This window comes from Anser anser (genome assembly GCF_964211835.1).
Source record: "Anser anser genome assembly, chromosome: 3".
In the NCBI taxonomy this organism is placed as follows: domain Eukaryota; kingdom Metazoa; phylum Chordata; class Aves; order Anseriformes; family Anatidae; genus Anser; species Anser anser.
In genome coordinates, this window is record NC_139722.1 from 82,213,014 (window position 1) to 82,231,948 (window position 18,935).

The 18,935-nt window shown below is 35.4% G+C and overlaps 1 protein-coding gene across 5 annotated transcripts in view; it reads left to right on the top strand.

Moving 5' to 3' along the window:
* The window catches only part of LOC310897290 (uncharacterized protein), a 65,458-nt gene that overhangs the window by 28,593 nt on the left and 17,930 nt on the right, over positions 1-18,935 (top strand). The window contains exons 5-8 of one of the 5 annotated variants that reach the window (XM_083830730.1): positions 7,925-8,034; positions 11,027-11,084; positions 14,534-14,712; positions 17,623-17,749. In XM_083830730.1, coding sequence (XP_083686856.1) covers positions 7,925-8,034; positions 11,027-11,084; positions 14,534-14,638 — 273 coding nt within the window. In that variant the 3' untranslated portion in view covers positions 14,639-14,712; positions 17,623-17,749. Of the gene's footprint in view, positions 1-7,924; positions 8,035-8,114; positions 9,603-11,026; positions 11,085-13,036; positions 13,371-14,533; positions 15,983-17,622; positions 17,750-18,935 lie in introns of those variants that run through there. The other 4 variants (XM_083830729.1, XM_083830731.1, XM_083830728.1 and 1 more) reach the window with 4 other exon arrangements.

Sequence of the window (18,935 nt, forward strand, 5' to 3'; positions counted from 1 at the left end):
TCTAATATACTTATTATAGATTAACTGCCTTACATCTTCTTTCCATCTAGAGCAACTGTGTAGAGATAAGGCATCTTATGGAGCAGTAGTTATTAGGCTTTAAATGAACCTTCCTTCTTTGCTTCTGACTGATATCTCTAAGCATGTATCTCACGGGGAGAACATATGAAGGGCAAAAACTAAACCAAACTAACCAACCAACCAACCAGCCAGCCAACCAACCAACCAACCAACCAAAAAAAAAAAAAAAAAAAACAAGCAAACAAAAAAATCACAAGGCAAGTAGTATGGTTTTATAAGCATTTAGTTGATTAAGTAGATTTTTATATAATGACCGGTTAAGTATTTTTTATTTTTATTTTTTAGAAGATATCTTTAAATATCAGAAATCAGAATCTGTGGCATTGTATCACTCATATTTCTTGAAGACGGTGGATAAGACTATTCAGACTGATAAAGGAATTGGACAGTATGTCATTGCTAAAAAAGTAGAAGGAAGCAAATCTCTCCCAAGATCTTATTTGTGACTGCAAAATGAAAAGAAAAAAAAAAAGTTTTAGACTTTAAAAAAAAAATACAAATTACAGGGGTAAAATGGCCATTTTTTTGTTTGTTTTTCAATTCATAAGCTACTATTTGATATAGATCTTGTGCCTCATTTGATCGAATAATTATCAGATGTTTACTAGCAATTAAAAACACCTGGTGAATTTGCTATTTTCCTGCAGCTTGTTGTAGGGGACACGGCTAAGTTGTTTGCATTTGTACAGATGGTTCTTGAAGGTGTTTCTGCACCTTTGCTGTAAGTGCCTGTAGGCAGGGGCATGCTTGTTGCTGTATCTGCATGGTTGCAGTACTTCTGGACACACAACAACAAACCAAGACCTTATGGCCCAGTCTCATTCTGTCTAATTTAAACACATTATTAAGGCATCTGAAGTCAGACTCCAATTACTCTATGCTCTGTATGTAACCAAAGGAAATGGCCTATTATTTCCTCTCTCTATGTTGAGATGGGCCACCATGTCCTCTGTCTTCCAAGTAATGAGGAGGTGTGGGTGATTAGTAAAGGCAAAGTTCTAATCTTCAAGCACTTATGTCTATGAAAGAAAAACTCTACTGTTTAGGTATCTCTGCTCACAGAAGTGAGAGAACAGGTGTGAATAATGAAGTACTTCCCCATTTTGTGGGATCACTTGTACTCAGTAAATTTCTAATGACAAACATCTTCATGCAGTGAATAGTTCACCTCATCAAATCACTGAGGACTCTATTTAAAGTTACTGCCTTGTAGATCTCTATTTGGCTATAGACCAGAAGATACAGTGGTGAGTATAGAGCAAGATATAGTGGCGCACGGGACAGGTATAGAATGTGGTGTTTGTTTTCTTTTATGTTTTAAGTCTCACATTACTGAGTGGAAGGTCAGTGAATGTTGAGTAAATATTTGGAAGCAATTATTTGTATGTGGATCTGTGGGGTAGTCCAAAAGGATTTATGAAGATAAACATATGTGTGCACAACTATATATTCAATATATCTCCATTGCAAATATTTCTGATAGTGAGCACTCTGAGTATATAGTTAAAGCCCTGTGCTACAGAGAAAAAGCAATGTCAGATTCAAGTAGGGAAGACAAGGCAACCAAACTATAGCTGAACAGGAGAATTAGTACAATATGGAATAGTAGAACAATAACAGAGGACAGTTTTATTATTTCTTCAGTTTAATGAAGTACAGTCTTTCTCTCTGTAAATATTGTCTCAGATCCCCTCCAACTATTGTTTTTGGGGTTGTTCAGCCTGGAGAAGAGAAGGCTCTGGGGATACTTTATAGCATCTTTCCAGTACCTAAAAGGGACATATGAGAAAGCTGGAGAGGCAACACTTTATCAGAGAGTGTATTGGTAGGATGAGGAGCAATGTTTCTAAACTAAAAGAGGGGCGACTTAGATTAGGTATAAGAAAGAAACCCTTTACTATGAGGGTGGTGGGGTATTGGCACAGGTAGCCTGGAAAAGCTGGGGATGCCCCATCCCTGAAAGTGTTCAAGGCCAGGTTGGATGGGACCCTGGACAACCTGGCCTGGTGGGAGGTGTCCCTGCCTATGGCAGGAGGGTTGGAATTAGATCATCTTTAAGGTCCCTTCCAACCCAAACCATTCAATGATTATGGAGACAAAGGTGTTGATACTGAGGTTCATTAAGACTCAGAAACTGCTGAGAGCTCTATTACTTGAAAATTTAGAAGATGTTTGGTGTTTGACTGTAATTTTTCTTGCTTACTTTAACCGTGTTGCATCACAAAATGAACAAATATGCCTAGAAGAACATCTGACAACAAATGTGGTGCTTGACTCCTACAGAGGTTATTTGGAGACAATGACATTCACAAATCTTGAAAGGCAGTTCCTGAAAGATATTTGTTTGTTTGTTTTCTGGAATCCAGAATGATCTGTGGTCTGATCTATGGTCTGGTACAAAATGTAGGAGACCTTACATAGGAAAAGAAGAGCCAAAAGGAGAAAGAGAGATAGAAAATGACATGGAATCAGTCTGCATGACATATTTTTCTTTTAAATAATGTTTATCTCCCACTGACATTGAAAATTATAGTTGCTCTCTGCAACAGAAAATGATAATGTTCTTTCTGAAATATTCTCTGTTATATCATGTTCCAGAGAACCTGATGATGAGTTTTATAGTCAGAAACTAGGGAAAGAAGTTGGGTCTCCTGGACACTACAACCACTTTCTATTCCTTTCCCCTTTTTACTTAATCATATATGTTTCATCAATTTTCTTCATCAACTTTCTTTCATCTCTAATTTAAAAGCTATATTTTGCATTTTAATATGGAAAAACATCATATGCTGTAAGTTTGGCTCTTCACAGTTCTACAAAATATTGCAAGTTAAGACGATGCACTGAATGAGAAGTGTGGCTGATAGAGTCCTCCAGGTATGGTGTCACACTTCTCATTCAGTATCACAAGGGACCTGTGCAAGAGGCTTTTTTGTTGAGCCACAGTCAGCTGTGACACCAGTGCTACAGAGAGTGATTCTTTATCTTCTGCTCCACCAGAGGTAATAGAAGACAATGAGACCAACTAGAGAAGTATCTCAGCCTGCCTGTTCAGTTTGTCTACAAGTCTGCTGTCACCTGCAGGACATAAGGAGAAAGTAAATGGCAGCCAGCCAAAACTATTGTGAACTGTGGTCTGTTTTTGTTTGTTTGTTTTTCCTTATGAGCTTTTCATCATTCAATTGCAAAAGTATACTTTAAAGTATACTTTTTTTGGAAAGAATGTTTACTCTGAAATTCATCCTTATCTAAGCATTCAGACAAGCTCATTTAGAAATAGGGAGGTTTAGTAATTCACTGGAGTTGTATGTCTTGAGTCTTGGTCTTGTCAAATACTTGTTTCAGCTTTAAATCAAATTATAGGCATGTCTAACTTTCTAGATATAGAATGATATCAGTGGAGCTATTAACTTGCATGAGGTAATTTCTAAGCAGAAAGTTTTAGGAGACCAATAAAAGTGGAAAATATTGGGAGCACAGCTGCACAACATTTTAGCTGGTGTTCTTGTCTGGAATAACTTTGAATAAGATTACATTGTCAGAAATCTGTATAAAACTTTTTTTTTTTTTTTTCCAGAAACTAGGGATTATTTATTTATTTAGAATAGGGAGGGAGATACCCTATGCTTTGTTTTATGGGGAGCATAGCTTGTGGTTAAAAATAACACAAATCTCTGGAATCCAAACTATCATTTCAATAGGTATGGAAAAGGCTAAATTTTCACCCCCAACTGTAGAAGTGTTTTCATTAGTTTGCATCAAATAAGAACTCAGTTTTATCACCTAAATGTTAGGTATATAGTGAATTTTCCATGTTCTGACACTTCTCAGGATAATGTCTGCAATTTTAGAACAGTAGCTTATATACTGCAAAATTGCATATATTGTTATAACCTCTGCTTTCTACAAATCAGAGTTCAGACACTTGTTACCCACTAATTTATGGTTTATAAGCCTATGCTGTTTTACAATGGGATGATGTTGCTTTAGGGTAAGTATTTAAACAGCCTTGTAAAACATTGTCTTCTTGTAGTATAAATCTTTTCAGAAACAAGACAAGCTTTTCTATTTTTGTTAGATACTTTAACTTTTTTTGTCTTTTTGTTTTCCTTTTATTTATTTATTTTCTAAGTGACCGTTTTGGGGCAGAAAGGCTTAGGATGGTTTAAGAACAATCCACGTCAAAGGAAAGAATATGCATGTACAATGCATTTCCTCCTTCACAGGAGAAAATGTATTGACATGAAAGACCAGCTTCACCACTGCTCACTTTTGGGTAGAATTTTTTTTTTTTTCTATCAAATTGAATGCTCTCCCAGAAGTTGTGATTGAATGTAGAGAGGTCTAAGTACTGATGCACAGGTCTTAGATTACTTCGATGTTGCAAACTAATAAAGTAAGCATATTTGAAAAAATCTTTTGGGTACTTAAAAACACATTTACCTGGTACAGGATTGTAAAGTGGCTCTCCTAACAAGTATGAGCAAGAAAACCACCCTTTAAGGCAGCAGTTAAGTTATTATAAGAACTGTTATTTGTTTCTATTTTTAATGTAACACAAAATACATAGTTTGTCACACCATTATTTTCTGTGTAGTTTTTATCCTGAAAAATGTCAGACAAATTCAGACTCCATCGAATGGAAGTCAAAGATAATGACTAAATTGCAGTAAAATTATAATCAAATTAAAAACAAATTTATTAATATAAACTGCTACATGCTTGACCATACACAGTTTTCCAGTATAAGTCTATCATCAATCTTTCTAAACATCAGTCTCTTTCAGAAACTTAGAAATACGCCATCCAGGTCTACAGGACTGTCATTTTCTATTCTAATGCTCTTTTATATGAATACCTAATTTGAAATAAAATCCTTTCAGCTCTAACAGAATGGCATATAAGTTCTTATGGAGTTAAAATATTTTATTGTAAAATATTGAGTTACTTTTCTATGTACATCAATAATCTATTGCATATTGTCAATTTATTAATGATATTCTACATAACTATTATTTTGTGGTTGTAAATACACAAATATTCTCAGATAAGTTTATTTTAGAATTAAAAATATGGCCAATATATTGTGTGAAAACTGGTGATTTGGATGCAAAAACAGATGTAGAAATGAAATCATTAATATTTTTTTATTAAATGTATTTAAAAATGATAATTTGCAAAGTTTAAGATGAATAATGAAACTTTTCCAATAGCATGATTTCTCTAGCCCCTTTCAGTAAGAATTCAGTGAGTGCCACAACCAAATCTGAATTCAGTTGCTGAGCCACTGAAAATTTGAAAGGCTTACAGAGTTCAAGATTACTGCAAAGTTTCTATGAATGTTTGACCAACCAACCTATCTAAGTGACAGATACTACTGATACTTTTAGAAATAAATTTAGTCAAGGAAATGACATCTCATTGTGTGAGAAGTTTGTCTAATATACAAGTCCTTTTTTCAAGCTGGAGTTATCATTTCTAGTTTAAACTCAGTGAAAATGCTTTGCTGGTTAGAAGACTGTTGTTTACTGTGTTCCTCAGAACAAAATTACAGCCAAATAAAAGTGCTGTATTGTGAATTACAACAGATTTTAATATGGTTTTGTTGGAATAGACTTTACAGAAGTTGGGGATGTTTTTGGTTGTTTTAGAACATGGTTCATGACATATTTGTTTTTATTTATTTATTTATTTATTTAATCTGGCAATAAGTCATGCCTTTGCAAATCTCCTGAGCAGGTTTATTCTTCAGCTGTGATGTTGCAAGGAGGATGGTACAATGGGACAGTAATGTTTTTGTTTAACCTGGCAGACATGTTGAAGCCAGTTCTGATTCCATCGCTGTTGCACTTTTCTAGTCAGAACTTTGAGGTGTATATCCTATGACTTTTCTCACAAAACAAGTATAATCAAAACTCCAAAAACAGGATGGAAAGGTGCATTAATTCTCAGGGGAAAAAAACGGCATAATAATTATTAGAAAAAAGTATGGTTTTTTTGCATTGAAACATAGGATGGTTTCTAAAAACAAGGAAGGAGGGAATTGTATATCTTAAATTTTATCACAAATGTTTTACTGTGATCTTAATATACATACAGTAATTAATTCAGTGGAGTGTCTCTTGGTCAAAATCTAGACCTCTTCAAGTTGTATGAGAACACTTGCTGTTTTGTCAAATAAATCACAGGAGTACTTAGACAAGCTCAGAGACCTTTAAACAGAATGCAACATGGCTTTACACCTTGCAAAACTAATAACCTTTAACCAATTAATAAACTTCAAGTAGTACATAAGCCCTTGTGGGAACCTCACTGATAGAATTTATGAATACTGTAATGAATTCTAAACTGCCTTTTTTAGAAATGTTTTTTATTTCTTTAATTGCAAGTTTTTCATGAATTTCTGCGCAGGAAATAAATGTATTCACTCCCCATTCCTACTGTACTCATCTGCTGTAGTACATAAAATCATATACACGTATATGTGTGTACATCTATAATGTGCCTATGAGAGGAATAATAATGTCGTGTAGGAAAGAAGACTAATATTCTTCATCTCCAAAGTTTAACTACCAAAGTTTTGGAAGACTGTAGTATTAGTCAGCAATTACATTTAACCATAGAAAAGTGTCTAGATGAAGAATCATCATTCCATTCAACTTAAAGTTCCAGTCATCTTGACGTCCATTCTCTGAAAATGACCAAACATAATTAAATCACTGATAAGTGCCTGGACATGGGAGTAAAGTATGGCCGATTCGGTTTCCAACTGTGACACTGCTGAACCTGTGGTTTTGTGAATCACAGTAGATGTCATTGTACCAAGTTTTGTAAGATTTTTGATGTCCTCCCTAATACTTTCAACAGTGATCTGAAGATGTTTGATCAAAGTGGAAAGACAGTTGGGTGGGTGCAAATAAGAAACGCCAAAGGAAAGTGGAACAAAACACTGCTTTCATTTCAAAGGACTCTTTGAGAATGTTTCACTGTCTCTAGAGCTGGAGGACTAAGAATGAAAAAAATACATCTTAATTGATGGATGCATTATTGGATTGTGCTTTAGGATAAGAAATGGAAGATGGCCTGCTTTTGATGAACCTAAGAATACAAAAATGTCAACTGGAATACCAATGCAGAAAAATGTGAGCTGTTAAGGAAAAACAAATGATCCAAATGTGTTCATTTATCTTTAGCTATTTTATTATTATTTTAAATGTCTAAACCAATATAATAAGTAGGTTTGTGTTCTTTTCTAAATTTATTCCTACACTCTTCTCTAACACTCATGACCCAAGATCTAAAAAAGAAAAGTTACTCATATTTCTTAAACTTTTTTCCACATCTGAGTTAGACTTAGATGTGTTTAAAGTAGAAAATAAATAATTTTTCAGTGTCTTGTGACTAAAATATGGCTTATTTGAAACACACCCAGTCAAAAGGTTTGCTATTTTTAAAGATAAGTGTTCCCTTTGTGACTTACAGTAAAAGCTTTAGATCTAATTCAGACCTGACTTGAAACACAGTTTTGCCAGCTGACAGGCTAAATTTGATCTTGTTTCCACCTCAGCCGTAGTAGTGATTCTATGTCTGTATTATCCCTGAAGACAACAGATATTGGGACATTTATTAATAAATAACCCAAGAAGAAAAGGAAGGAATTATGGGCAAGAGTCAAATTTTAATGAAATGATCAGAGTTCAGCTGGCAGAGACAGTATGACATAGTCACCAACGCACTAAAAATATTCTAATATCACCTGTGGTATAATCATGGTTTGTTTAAAAAAAAATCTGGAACCATAAGGGATTTTAAATATAGCTCCATTATCCTTTTCTTTTTCTAGAGAAATTCAGAGGATATGGTGTGTTTTAGAAGAAAAGTTAGACTGGAAATTGACTTCTCAGAAGTGAAGTGTATTTCTGTTAGACCAATGGACCCTGAGCTTTTCTGCAGGTACATGCAAGTTTAAGACATGAAATGTCCGGGAGCTCTATAAATCTATTGATAATGCTTTGTGTTCTCTTTATACACAGAAAACGGGTTCTGAGAACTGGTGGCCAAATGATGTTCAACATATACCTATTGAAAGACAATGGAAATCAGAGCTTTTCTCTGCTAGAAGGATATAGAACTTTCTTTCCTTGGGTTTAAGTTGAATGACTGCTTCATATTTATGTAGTTATACTGATCTTGTTACTAGTTATTTACTGTTCCGCTTTGGAAAATGAAGATGTCTTACCAATACCAATGTTTTTATGGGGACCATGTTAGGACCCTTACTGAGGGTGCTAATTCAAGAAATAAGAACACTGAAAAAAATTCTATGCTATATTAAAATATTTCTTGATGTTAAAACTTTCAGGAGTATCCAACCCTTTTATATTGTTTGAAAAATTCTAAGTTGCTCCACTAACTTATAAGGAGATATTTAGAGGATATACATGTCTGAAGGAGAGACTTTAGCCAAAACACAATCAAAACTAGTCTTTCTGACACTAAATGAACTGATATTCTTATAAATGTACACTTGAGTAGTAAAGCATGTTTTAGGTAGAAAGGAGGTACTTTAAGTTTATGGTCTATCCAGGTTCTTTTTATTTTTTTTATTTATTTTTTTTAAATTTGAGATTCAAAGATAATTTTCTCTATTGCACAGGGATTATAGGAAAAAGGTAGTTTGCTGTATTTTTCTGTTGCTACTACAAAACTGTTTTCTCAGCAGTCACAGAAACCCCAAAGATCTGCAGAAGTGTACATGATGTTCAGTTTTGTCAATTTAGACTTCAGTTTTCTGTTTGTAAAACAATGAGAGGAGAGCTGAGGGGACTTGGTGGGAACAAGTGGGTATCTAACAGTGTTGTGAACAGTAGATGACATGAATTAAGTGAATGAGAAAAGGGCTGGACTGCTTTTTGTGGTTCCTAGGCAATAGAATGTGTAACAGTGTTGAAGAGGCTGCAGTGGAGAAAAGAGTTCTCATTTTGTTTCCAGCATGTAAATTGTCTCTTCTCTTCTACATCCCTCGAGTATGGGGCTTCCTTCACTCCTGTAGTTGCCTTACACTTGGTTCCTACACTCTAACTCTTCAAAAATTGGGCACTCAGACTTGTGTGCCCTTAGTAACACTTAAGAACTGTTTTTAAAAGGAAGAGGTAAAAGCTAATTTAGAAAGCTGACACTTGAGAAAACTTTCTTAGCTGTAAGATATGCAATTTTATGCAGAATGACTACAAAACTAGCATTTTTATCTGAGCAAAATCTCAACTGAAAACACTATTCAAGTGACATATATTCTGTAGAATGCCTACTGATTTACTTGAGGCTTCCTAAAAAAAAAAAAAAAAGATGTTTTCCTGTTGAGACATTTGGGTACCTATTGGTGTTGTGTGCAGATTTCTAATCTGCACATTCATAAGATGAAGGAAATAAGATGTCACTGATGTGCTATAGTTGGCCTTTTAAAGTTGTAGATTGTAATGATGATATCTGGTTTTTGAAGAACAACAAAGTAAAACTGTCAATGCTGGCTTTCTTTTTTTTTTTTTTTACTAGAAATCCAAAAACACTGAAATTGTGATAATGGTTTACTATTACCAGCTATTTAAGCCTGATCATAATGTATCAGAATACTGAAATTTACTGTAATATTTCTATCTACCTGTCACTCTGAGATGCATGTACTACTTTTTTTTTTTTTTTCTAGATGATTGAATCAGAGGCTGTAGAAATATATTACTTCTATTTGAACAGCATGACTTTTGAAAATGAAAAATAAGAAACAGCTGCTTAGGGAAAAAGTAGATATAACCTGCTTGACTACATACAGGTTGTTTTACTTTGCTTTATGAAATTCTTTCATCATTTTTATTTAGGTTAATATTTTGAAGGAACAAGTTTAATTTAAACTGAAATATAAGATTTCCAGTTCAAACAACCAAGATGGTATTCCAAGATGGTATATTCTAACATTTTCAAAAAGGTTTGCTTTGCGTTTTTGTCTTGCATTTTTTCATCCAGGTAAAACTTATTTTTTAATTTTTTTTTCAAAATCAACCCGAATTCATTTTCACTCGGAATTCAGGGATACTTTGTACACCAGATTGAAGTCTTCCATTGGTAGTCTGTTATATCTTCCTTAATGCTTTTTTTTTTTCTAGATGAACTATTAAAAAAAAAATTCTAGCTTTATTGTTATCAACATTTAAGGAAGTCCACTAACCCATGTGCTCCTCCTCCCCCCTACTTTTTTAATTGGAACAATAACTGAGAAAACTCTAAAACTTTGGACAGGGATAGTGAGTATTTGGAATTGTGTTGGTTTCAATCTTGGTGAATATTTAAATTTCATTGTTACAAATCCAAGCAGAATACTGCATCAAAATAACCTCTTCCTCTCATTTAGTTGACAAAAAAAATCAGACACCACAAATATTGAATGTAGACTGTTTTGAAATCTCAAAATGGTTCATTTTTAACTTCTGTGTGAATTATGGACAGAGACAAGATTTGTCTTATTTGTGGTTCTTTAACTGTATTCCAGAAGCTCATAAGAAATGTAGTTATGTTGTACAATAGATTCCCATCCACCATTTAACATCTTTGCTATGTGCTAAGTGTCTTAAACCCCATTTCACAGAACCAATGTAATGACATTCATCAGTTTCTACGCAAAGGTGATGATTCAGAATGCTTTGCAGGGGGATTTTTATTTTTTTTTAAACTGTAATTTGTCAGAACATTTTTCACATAGGTAATATAGAAACATAAAAATTGATGGGTACTAGCGGAGAAGTGGATAAATAAAAGGAGTCAAAGCTCATATGCCTTGTCAAGAAAATGTTTTGTTTCCCAACAAGAAATGTCACAGCATGACAGCTTGACTGGTTTTAATTTGTCAGTATTTTTTATTAACACTGCTGTGTTTCATTTTGCTATCTTCTACCAGAGCAAGCATACAAGGAAATCACTTGCAACATCTTCAGGCACCATACATTAGATTATATGTAAGTAAAATGGTTGCTAAGTATTCCTTATGCAAAACACTGTTTGTAATGTTAAATTTCTCACTGAAAATCAAACACAGTAGGTTATATGCATGTCTAGAGATAAAAATCTCTTTAGTGCAAACAGCACTGGATAACAGGAGAAATGCAATAGTAGTATAAATATTCCCTTCCATCATTTATCAAAAAGCTTTTGAATTTGTCAATGCAAAAGAAAGCAATTTTACATAAGTTCATTATTTTACTAATTTAAAAAAGTAAAAACAAACAAAAACCAACAGAAGTGCTTTTAAAAGAAGTTCCAGCAATTGTATCTAACACACATTAGTATCTACTTTTGGTTTTCAAATTCATAATATGAACTGCATAACCTGTTTGAGGAGGTATGTAGAATGAGGATAATACCATGTGATGCAAAGGAAATGAATCTAAGGTGAACACTGAGTGTAAACATGCCCTTTGGTTTCTCAAAATGACACATGCTTGAAGAAGAAACACATTATTCAAAATCAGCACCAACTCTATACTTCCCTTTCCAGCTACATTGCTTGACTTGCTTTTTGCAGCAATGACTTGCTTCTTCCAACACTACATTTATCAGATACCTTCATTTACTATCCTTGACAGTTCACTTTTCACATTCTCGGTGATTTGCTTATTCCACTGGCTTAAATGAAGGGCTAGTCAGGTTTACATATGTCTAAATGTTCCTGTTCTTGGAAGTCAGATCCACCACATTCTGCCCCAATCCAAAGGCTTCCAAGTAGCCAACCTGCAGGTGTTTGCAGGACCCAAGGACCTTTCCCTATGCAGCTCACTGGTCTGTCCCGCACACTTACATCCCTGTGTGGGAAACCTGTGGCTCTCAACAACACACAAGGTACTTCTACCAGGTTCAACCAACCCATGAGTTTGTCTTAATTGTGCTAGGGTAATTCAACACCTTCTATAGCTAGTGTGACTGGTAGTGCTAGGAGATGTGTCAGACTAGGAATTTGAGACAAATAAGTTTGGAGGCAGAAATCTTGAGTGGAAACTGTTTCACTGAAAATGGGTTAGTTAATTATCTGTTGAGCCAGGGATATAATAACTGAAGCACAATGTCCAGAGGAAATTTTATGTGAGAGGAATCCCTTTGGTGGTGGATGTTTAGTTACTTCACCCTGTCAAAAGGCACAGAAATGGCTGGACCTGTGTCCCCTGAGGTTTTCCTGGGTGCCCCCCTCCTTCCACATCCTTTTCAGTGAGTTAATAATGACCACAGAAAAAGCTGAACATTAGTGTCGGGCAGGGAGGAGATTGCTCTATATCAAAATCTTTAACGTACAATAAATTTTTCAGTTGTCTCTTTGCTCTTCTGTGGGCGTGCAGATGAGCTTTTGTCACATAATCTAAGAAGAATGACTTGAACAATGGATTTCATTTCATAAAATTATTCCTAGTCTAAGGAGTAAAGGACATTGCTATGCAACGAAATTTGCTATTTCTTCACTGCCTCAGTACAGAAATGTGTTTCAGTGCTTACATTCCCTCTCTGAACTTTAAACATGCAAAAATTAACCTTTCATCTGGAATTACTCTATGGCAAAAAGAGAAGAGTTTTAATAGATAAATAGTGGATTCTACAGCAATGAGGACTAATGACTGCAAACACATGAAGAAATTAGGTTTAATTAGCGCTGTGTACAAGTCATTACCATTTTAAAGTAGTGTAAAAGATACAACTTAAATGATTAGTTTATGTACTAATAGTCTAGTGGTGACTGCATCTTGTATCTGCTTGCTTTGGGGAGGCTGACAACACATTGCTGTACACTGTGACTCAGCCAGGGTGTGGGTTTGCCTGGGTCATCCCAGGTCAGATATCTCTGAATACACTCTAAGCTGGCACACAAAGTGCTGTATCTTGCTAAATAAAATGTTTAAGTACAGATTTTTTTTTCTCCCCTCAGTGGACAGCAGACTGTGAACAATTCTGGGAAACTGCATGCATGGTCTCCTCATTAGTTGTACTCATCCCTGCTACTGACTCAGGCAACATACTGATGCTATGAGGCTAGCAGAGAACAGAGAAGGAAGGCGTGATATTTTAAGTCAAGTTCAGGAAAGCAGACAGCTATGGTGGCTTAAAACAATCCTCTACCTCTAGTAAACTTCCTCCTCACCACTGCTTACCAGACATTTTGGAAGGGAAGGAAGAAGCAAATGTGTTTGTGTGCCTTCCTTATTGAAATTTAATCTGTTGTACTGCTCTGATCTCAGCCTTGCTGATGGTTAAAGATCACATGTCAACTGGGAACCTGTTCTCTTTTTCTGCTACTGTTACTGCAGTGGTATTTGGCAGAAAGATGGGGTGGACAGATGGGACAGCAGCCTCCTAAATTGCTTTGCCTAAATTCACAAGATTCATCTGTCAGAACCCCCTACTGCTCCCCCTGCCCTCCCCCCACCCCCCCAACTCTGATTGCTAATGAAACATAGAGCTTGATATCACTCAAATTCAAAATATTCTGACCCGTATGTCCAGCTGATTATTTTTCCATCTATTCTCTTTCCTGGCAGTCATCAATGTGTTGCAACAAGATAAAAATCAAGTTTCTAAACATTTTAAATTAAGCTGTTTAGTTTAAAATCTGCAAAAAAAAAAAAAAAAGAGTCTAGCTTGTCTATTTCTCATAGACATATCTTAGTCTGCTATTTTCTTTTGGTGATTGTAAAATTTAAGAATTTCTTTCAGTACATAATTTGATGGGGACACATCTTTTTGTGATGATGGGGCTAAGGTAACAGATAAAAATACAATGTAAAATGTTGGAGACAATGAGATTTTTTTTTTTCCTGCCAATTAAAGTAACAATAAGACAGAAAAGTGTTTCTAAAGGCCACACTAAAGAAGTAGTTGGCATGAGAAGGGAATGAAAATCTGGAGTAGATGGTGTTGTGGGCACCATCAGAGAGAGCGATATTTAAACAAAGTACATTTCTGAAGGTACTAGGACAACAGACAGGTCCAGCTGGAAGAAGCTGATTCGGTTCTGTGGTTTGGTGAAGAGGAATCCCTACAGATTTCAACATAAAAATAAATAAATTAAAAAAATGGAGCTTGAATCCAATTGGTTAGTTAGTGTCTAAGAAGAAACTGGACAGACCTCCAGTGAAAACAGCACAAAATTAGAGGTGAGAGACCAAAGGTGGGATAACAACCATAGACAAAACAGAACTGTGCTGACAACGGGGTATTAAAGGTGAAAAGTAATCTGTGATGGGGTGAAGACCAGAAGGGTACAGAATAGGTCTACATGAATGGGTTAACCTGTGGTAAACCAAGCTGGTCTAATTTAACAGCCCTAAGAGCAGGACCTTTTGAGTGAAAAAATTACCCACTAATGAATCAGGGAAATGTGTCAGATTTCTAAATATATTCTAATCAGCTTCTTTGTCTCTGACAGAACTTAATAGTCTGTGAGAGTTTATCACAGTGCAACTTTCTCTGGTGTTATGTTTACAACCTTGTGTGCCAGTTCATACATCCCTACATGGAGAAGGTACTTTGAAGAAAATGAGAGAAAATAAATATGAATGCAAGAGAGATCAGGAGAGCAGATATGTCTCTGAGGCAAATTCTAAGGTAAGAGAAGGAAGTTTCTATGTGACAATAAAATATAAGTAACAGAAATATAGAGGAAAGGAAAGACAGTAAAGCCGAGGAGACACAAAGTCCAAGATAATGTTGGGGATATGCTTTGCAACAAGATCTGTGCAGGCTGGGAAGGTGGGTTGGTCCAGCTCAAGGTGCAGGTACTACTGCTTGTCACTGAGTCATGCTGGAGAGAGTTGTGTGGCTGAAGGAGTTCCTGTCAGAGGCAGGCTGAAAGCAGGATTTCAACTCCAGATAGTCCAAGGTCTAAGCTTTTGTACAGGTGTTTGCATATATATACATCATTGCTACTGAGAAATATTAGACACAACACTGAGATGCTAAATATCAGTGAAACTTAATTCCAGCTTTAAAAAATGGAAGTTAGATGAAACTAAGAAAAGTTGAAATACAGTAGAAGTTTAGCAATAACCCTTCATTTACCTCCTGTCCACATAACATAGATGGTGACAAAATACAAAACTGTGAATAGGTTAGGCTCAGACTTCTCATTGTGAGGACACAAGGTCAAGACAGAATCAGCATAGGCAGGTAATTAGGGGAACGTACTTCTCACTGTATTTAACAGGAAAATTTCAAAGTAGGTATTCATAAGTCACAAAAAACTGTTGAACTTCACAATGCCCTAATATTGACGCGCAGTACTGTCTGAATACATGTGAATAAATACAAGTCCAAAAAAGTTAAGATGTACAATTTTAAACAGTTTTAAGTATTAGATGATGTTATTATGGTGTACGTAATGCAACTTTGATCCAAGCATGTCCTTCATGTGGTACTTGATTTTTCTGATTGCATGAATAACATGTTTGTTTGCTTAATATATTACATCAAAAAGAGAACTGTTTCTGAAGTAAAGGAACAGATCCTTCCTATTCTTTGGTGTTTTCCTGTTATTATGTTACTAAAAGTAACTTGTCTCATGTTTTATTTATTTTCATCTCTTAAATTAATTCAGTCCACACTCTGGAAATATTCCAGAGTGCTCTGTCATTTGTTTTTGCAAGTGGTTATGTGAGCCAGTCTACTATGGCTGAGGAAACATGAATGTTTAAGAAAAAGTTTTTCAGAGCGCTGCAATTCTTCTGAAGCGTTTGCCTGAAATTTACTAGAAATAAAAATCTGTGTCCAGAATTTTTTGCATTCAGAGATCTGTGAAATTTGTCAAACGCTTTGGGTGAAAATGACTCCAGTCCAAAAAAAGCCAGAGCAGTGCACATACAACCATGGGCACACCCCACCCACCCCATAACAGTCATTCATATTCATGCATATGTATTTTTGTGTGCTTAAGTTCCTTCTTAGAACAATCTCAGTGTGAGTACAAGCAAAAGACAAAGTACTAATTTTTACTCAGACAAAAACTAACACTTATCTCTTGTCCAATAAGAATCTAAGAGTTCAGAGTTTTTGTCTGATATGAAAGAATGTTTTTGTTTGATTCCATTCAGATAACATTTTATTTAAATTACTTGTTTTATACGTTACCAAATACTTGCTTTCCAGATCCAGTATGTCAGCACCTCAAAACAGCAGAAATATCCTTAAAAACATTTAAAATGTTTTATAACAACCAGAAACCTTGATCCTGGACTTCTGCTTCCATCCAGGTAGCAGATAGGAAAACTGTTTGTATTTTGTGGTTTTGGGGTTGACTTATAACTAATGAAGTCCTGTTTGCTATGGATTTCAGAAGAGAAAAGGAGCTGGATCCACTTTACTGCACAAACAGATAGTAAATTTAGCGTTTGCTAGGAATGACAAACCATTTTGAGAATGAATAACAATGAAATAAATTTTATCCAGTTCTCCCACCTCTGTCCCATATGTCTTCTACATCTACTTCCTACATATTTGTAAACTGTAAAGGGGATGAAGGAGCCAGAGGTCAAATTAACTACCTGTGATTGCACTTTTAAAGGTTTGATGAGTTTAACAAATATTAAAACTTGGGAGTAACACTGGTATTTTAACATGATTTTTAAACAGTAAATACCCTATGAATATTAAAATCAGAATACTTAAATACTTCAGTGGAGATAGATTGCTAAATTTAGCTACAGTTTGGATGTCTGTTGTGGTTTAACCCGGCTGGCAGCTAAACACCACACAGCCGTTCGCTCACCCTCCCCCCTCCCTCTCTGGGATGGGGGAGAGAAACGGGAAAGTGAAGCCGGTGAGTTGAGATAAAGACAGTTTATTAAGACAGGAATATAATAATAACAATAATAATAATAATAGTGATAATGATAATAGTATTAATAATAATAATGTGTAAGAGAACAAGTGATGCACAATGCAATTGCTCACCACCCGCTGACCGATGCCCAGCCTATCCCCGAGCAGCCGGCCCCCCACCCCGGCCAGCCACCCCTATATATTGTTTAGCATGACGTCAGATGGTATGGAATACCCCTTTGGCCAGTTTGGGTCAGCTGTCCTGGGTCTGTCCCCTTCCAGCTCCTGCTGCACCCCCAGCCTGCTCGCTGGCAGGACAGAGCGAGAAGCCGAAAAGTCCTTGGCCTGGTGTAAACACTGCTCTGCAACAATTAAAACATCAGCATGTTATCAGCGCTCTTCTCATCCTAATCCAAAACATAGCACCCTACCAGCTACTATGAGGAAAAATTAACTCTGTCCTAACCGGAACCAGGACAATGTCTTAAGTCAACTGACAAATTTAGACAGAAATTAAAAACTTAAAGTTAATAATTTCGTACTTGTCCTCTTGTAGGTGGTGGTGCAAAGGAAGGCTCACATTGTGTGATGCTGTAATTGATAACTTCATTACAAGAAAAAAAAGAAATCATTTAAAACTAAGCATGCATTCTTAATCCTGATTTTCTTAACTTCTGACTACCTGTTTACCTGTTTTTGCAGATTTGGGATATTTCTCTTACATAATGTAATATACATACATGGGACAGATATTTATATCTGGCCTGTTTCCTCGCCTAATGCAAGTATTCCATACAGCCTATAGGAGGAACCACTGGAGACACAATCAACAGGCAGCAAAACAAAAAAGCAGTCTTGTCATTTCGAATGACACTCATAATAAGGAAGGTGTTGAAAATACAATTAATAATCCCATGGTTTTGACACATCAGGATTCAGCAAGAAGCATTCTAGAAATTATATTTTTCATTATGTAGAATATTTTAAGTCAAGTACAAATTACTCTAGAAAATCAAGAGAATGAGAACTATTAAAGGTAATGTGTAAATGAAGTAGATTGTAAGTAATTCTTAAAGGTGTATTGAGAATAGCAGGAATATTTGCTTCTGTATTTCTTGCTGTATCCAACATCATTTAAATGTGTCTGAGATTTCTTATCAGGTGCATATATCTCTTCGTGTAATATATTTACAAGCTACCACAGAGCTAAACCCTTGGCAAAAAATAGACGTTCAGTAGTCAAAGAACTGTAGATTTTGAAGAGCTGATAATCTGTAGGATTTTTTTATTTTTATTTTTTTATAATTGTAGACATCGCTGTTAAGAATAGGCTTAAATTATTCTTGAAGGAAAATACGAGTAACTGAAAAATAGTCAAATTCAAGGTCCATTTACTTTTCCAAAACTAGCTAAAATTAGTGTGCCAATCACTCTGTACTGCTGTCTGTGGCAAGTATGTACAGGTGTTTGTCTATCATCTTTAGCTGCTGCACAGTGCATTAATCTAAGCAGTTTAAAATTTTCTCTTATATGCTGGATTTTCGTTAAAATAGTGATATGACAAAAACTCCTGTGCGAACCCAGAGCTCAACTCACTCTTATGTCAAGCCTAGAGCTATAGCATCAGCTTGAATCATAGATACATATGCATGTATTTATTAAATACTAGATTCAGTTCCAAGGTTCAAAAATGCAGGAGAATATGCATCAGTAAAACAGGATTTTTTTGAACCTAGAAGGTAACAGATGGAGTTAATATTGAATGCAAATTTAAATTACTAACTACCAGTTGCGGTCAACCTAGTAGCTGTTTGGTATTGGATACTTTAGGGAACTGGTTGCTCCATTTATGTCAGTTCTAAACTAATGGCTGTGCTGATTCAATATATTCATAATTTTCTTTGTCAAATGGGCTCACTCCCTTTCTGTCATCCTTCCTAGGAGGCAAGATAATTTACTCATTTTGAATGATATCAACTTCAGCAGATGTTGAGTAGGAGGACAATCTCTAGATC